Source organism: Miscanthus floridulus, chromosome 17 (genome assembly GCF_019320115.1).
Source record: "Miscanthus floridulus cultivar M001 chromosome 17, ASM1932011v1, whole genome shotgun sequence".
NCBI lineage: Eukaryota > Viridiplantae > Streptophyta > Magnoliopsida > Poales > Poaceae > Miscanthus > Miscanthus floridulus.
The window spans coordinates 11,763,181-11,765,660 of record NC_089596.1 but is presented as its reverse complement, the minus strand read 5'-3'; the positions used below and the strand labels follow the sequence as shown (position 1 = coordinate 11,765,660).

At 54.1% G+C, this 2,480-nt stretch overlaps 1 protein-coding gene across 1 annotated transcript; it reads left to right on the top strand.

The window, feature by feature from the left end:
• The first annotated feature begins 442 nt into the window (after positions 1-442).
• On the top strand, positions 443-1,637 carry LOC136519034 (uncharacterized). Its single transcript, XM_066512710.1, has one exon. It carries the CDS (start codon positions 570-572, stop codon positions 1,326-1,328), a length of 759 nt encoding a protein of 252 aa, XP_066368807.1. The 5' UTR covers positions 443-569; the 3' UTR covers positions 1,329-1,637.
• The last annotated feature ends 843 nt before the right edge of the window (positions 1,638-2,480 follow it).

Sequence of the window (2,480 nt, the reverse complement as noted above, 5' to 3'; positions counted from 1 at the left end):
TGTTTCACCTTTGCATTGGATTATTCAGACTCTCAGAGCTGAAGGCCTCACATTTTGACTGCCCAGGCTACTCATTGCACAGCACGAGAGTGACCACGATGCATGATGATGCCATATGATTCTCGCGGCAAAAATTGCAACACCTTTCCTTGCAACCAAAGCCAAGGGCTCTCCTTCTTCCACCACCTTTTACCCTGTCGTCCCCTCCTCGCATGGTGCCCATCGCCCTGTTCGTTTGGGCTAATTTGGCTTATAAGCCATGGCTGAAAGTATTATTAGCTGATTTAGTGTGAGAGAAAAATATTATTCGTTGGCTGATAAGCCATGGCTTATAAGTCAAATACGACTAAGCGAACAGGCTGTCATATAGGCCCTGTCGCCCTGTCTCCCTTATATACCCCACACACCCACACCGGTCACCGTCTCCTCTCCACAGCTGACAGCGAGCTCCGGCCGGCGCGCGTGGCAGATGCAAATGCAACCAGATCAGTAAGCTAGTTAGCTAGCTAGTAAGTATAAGTAGCTGAGCAGTGGCAGCTGGCCGGCTGGGACGACGGAGGACGCCATTAATGGCGGCCGGGTGCAACTGCAAGGCGGCCATCGGGTGCGTGGACGCGCGCGTGCCGGTGCGGGCCAGCTACGTGAGCCTGTACAAGTGGCCCGAGTCCGACGCCGAGTTCGTCAAGTCGGTGGCCATGGCGCGGCGCCAGGGAGGAGGAGGAGGAGGAGGGCAGGAGAGCCCCGCGGGCGGCGCCGCCGGCGCCAGCGCGTCGTACTACTACCACGGCCACTACAACGGCAGCGGCAGCATGCGGAATAACAGCGGCGAGCTGCTGGCGCCGGCGGGGTACTGCAGCCCCCGGGTGGTGGACAGCTACTCGTGCCGGCAGATGTACCTCCGCAGCTACACCTTCTCCAAGAGGAAGGAGACGGTGCCCGAGCGCACCATGGCGTGCCTCGGCCGCGTCAGGGAGCGCGGCGCCGCCGTGTTCCCGTTGTTCCTCCCGCAGCGGAATGGCGGGTCGTCCACGGACGCCGGCTCGGTCGGCAGCGCCAGCAACCGCGTTGCCGTTGCGCGCGGCGAGAGCAGATACGACAGGGAGGACGACGACGTGCTGGGGCTCCGTGGCAGCAGCAGCAACCAGCAGCAGGGGAGGAAGCAGAGCCGGCGGAGGCGGAGGAAGAAAAAGAAGAAGAAGGGGTGCGCCGTGGTGCGGAGGATGCACGAGGCCTCCTGCGGCGCCGTGCGCGCCATCTTCCGCCGCCTCCTCGCTTGCACCACCAGCGTCGACGTCGCCGACGGCGCGGGTGCGCCGCCGCAACCGTGAGCCGTCTCCTAGCTGAAGGAGAGATGGACATGCATGCCACGTGCTGTGTGCTGCTGCCATCCGAGGTGCTCTGCGTCGTGCATGCTGCTCGATCTAGCTTTTGTTATTTTTGTGCGCCTGGTTGCTACAGTAATCAAATTAAATTAAATTACTACTACATTCCCTCTCTCGGGCTGCAGTAGAGTACCAGGCAGTAAACACTAGTGAACATGCATGCATGCATGGACGAAGATTAAATCAGGGTCGAGTCGACCGTACGTAGTGTAGTAAGTTAATATACTCAATCTGTGCTTGTGTTATTTATTTATTTGGTAATATATGTATGTATACACACTTGTTGTGCATGGTTATTAATTATTTACATTAAGATCAGACTTGCTACGTACATTGTCTTATAACTATATTTACACCGTCATATTACTATAGTTATAATGATTTCTTCGATATAATTTATTAGACAGAGTGATGTAATCTATGTATTTATACGGATTGCCGACCTCATGTCGTATAGCAATTCTGAACAATTTTACTACTTTGGCACCCATCAGACATATGACTGCGGAGCACAATTACTCAGTACAGTGTAGCCAACAATAGCCATGTTGACTATATGCAATGCAATACAAGCTTCATGAGAAGGACCGGAAGCTGCTAACCGTCACAGTTTCAACCTCGTTAGTTGTAGCAAGGACTTATCAGCCAGTTAATATTATTTTTCTCTCATAATAAATTAGTATCAGCCGAGCTTTAGCCTGTTTGCTTGTTAGTTTCAGCCAGCCTAAACCAGCCAGCCAACAGTGTTTTCCTCTCACAATAAACCAGCACCAGCCAGCCTAAACCAGCCCAGAAACCAACCAGCAAACAAGCCGTTTATCAGCCCAGAAACCAACCAGCGAACAGGCTAATTTTGTGACATCGATCAATCCACGCATTGCAATGCGCGCACATGTACGTAGAGTATGTACTTGGCACACAAGAGTCTCAGCTTCTAACCGTCAGAGATTGGCACTCTCTTATGGCCATGAGCCCATGACGCGTTCCGCGTCCTGCGCGGCAGGCAGTGTACATGTGCCTCGTCGTATTGCACGGCAAGGACCGAGAGCCACGCCCCACGCGCACGGCTACGGGCCGATGGAGGGCCAAGGCGGTGCA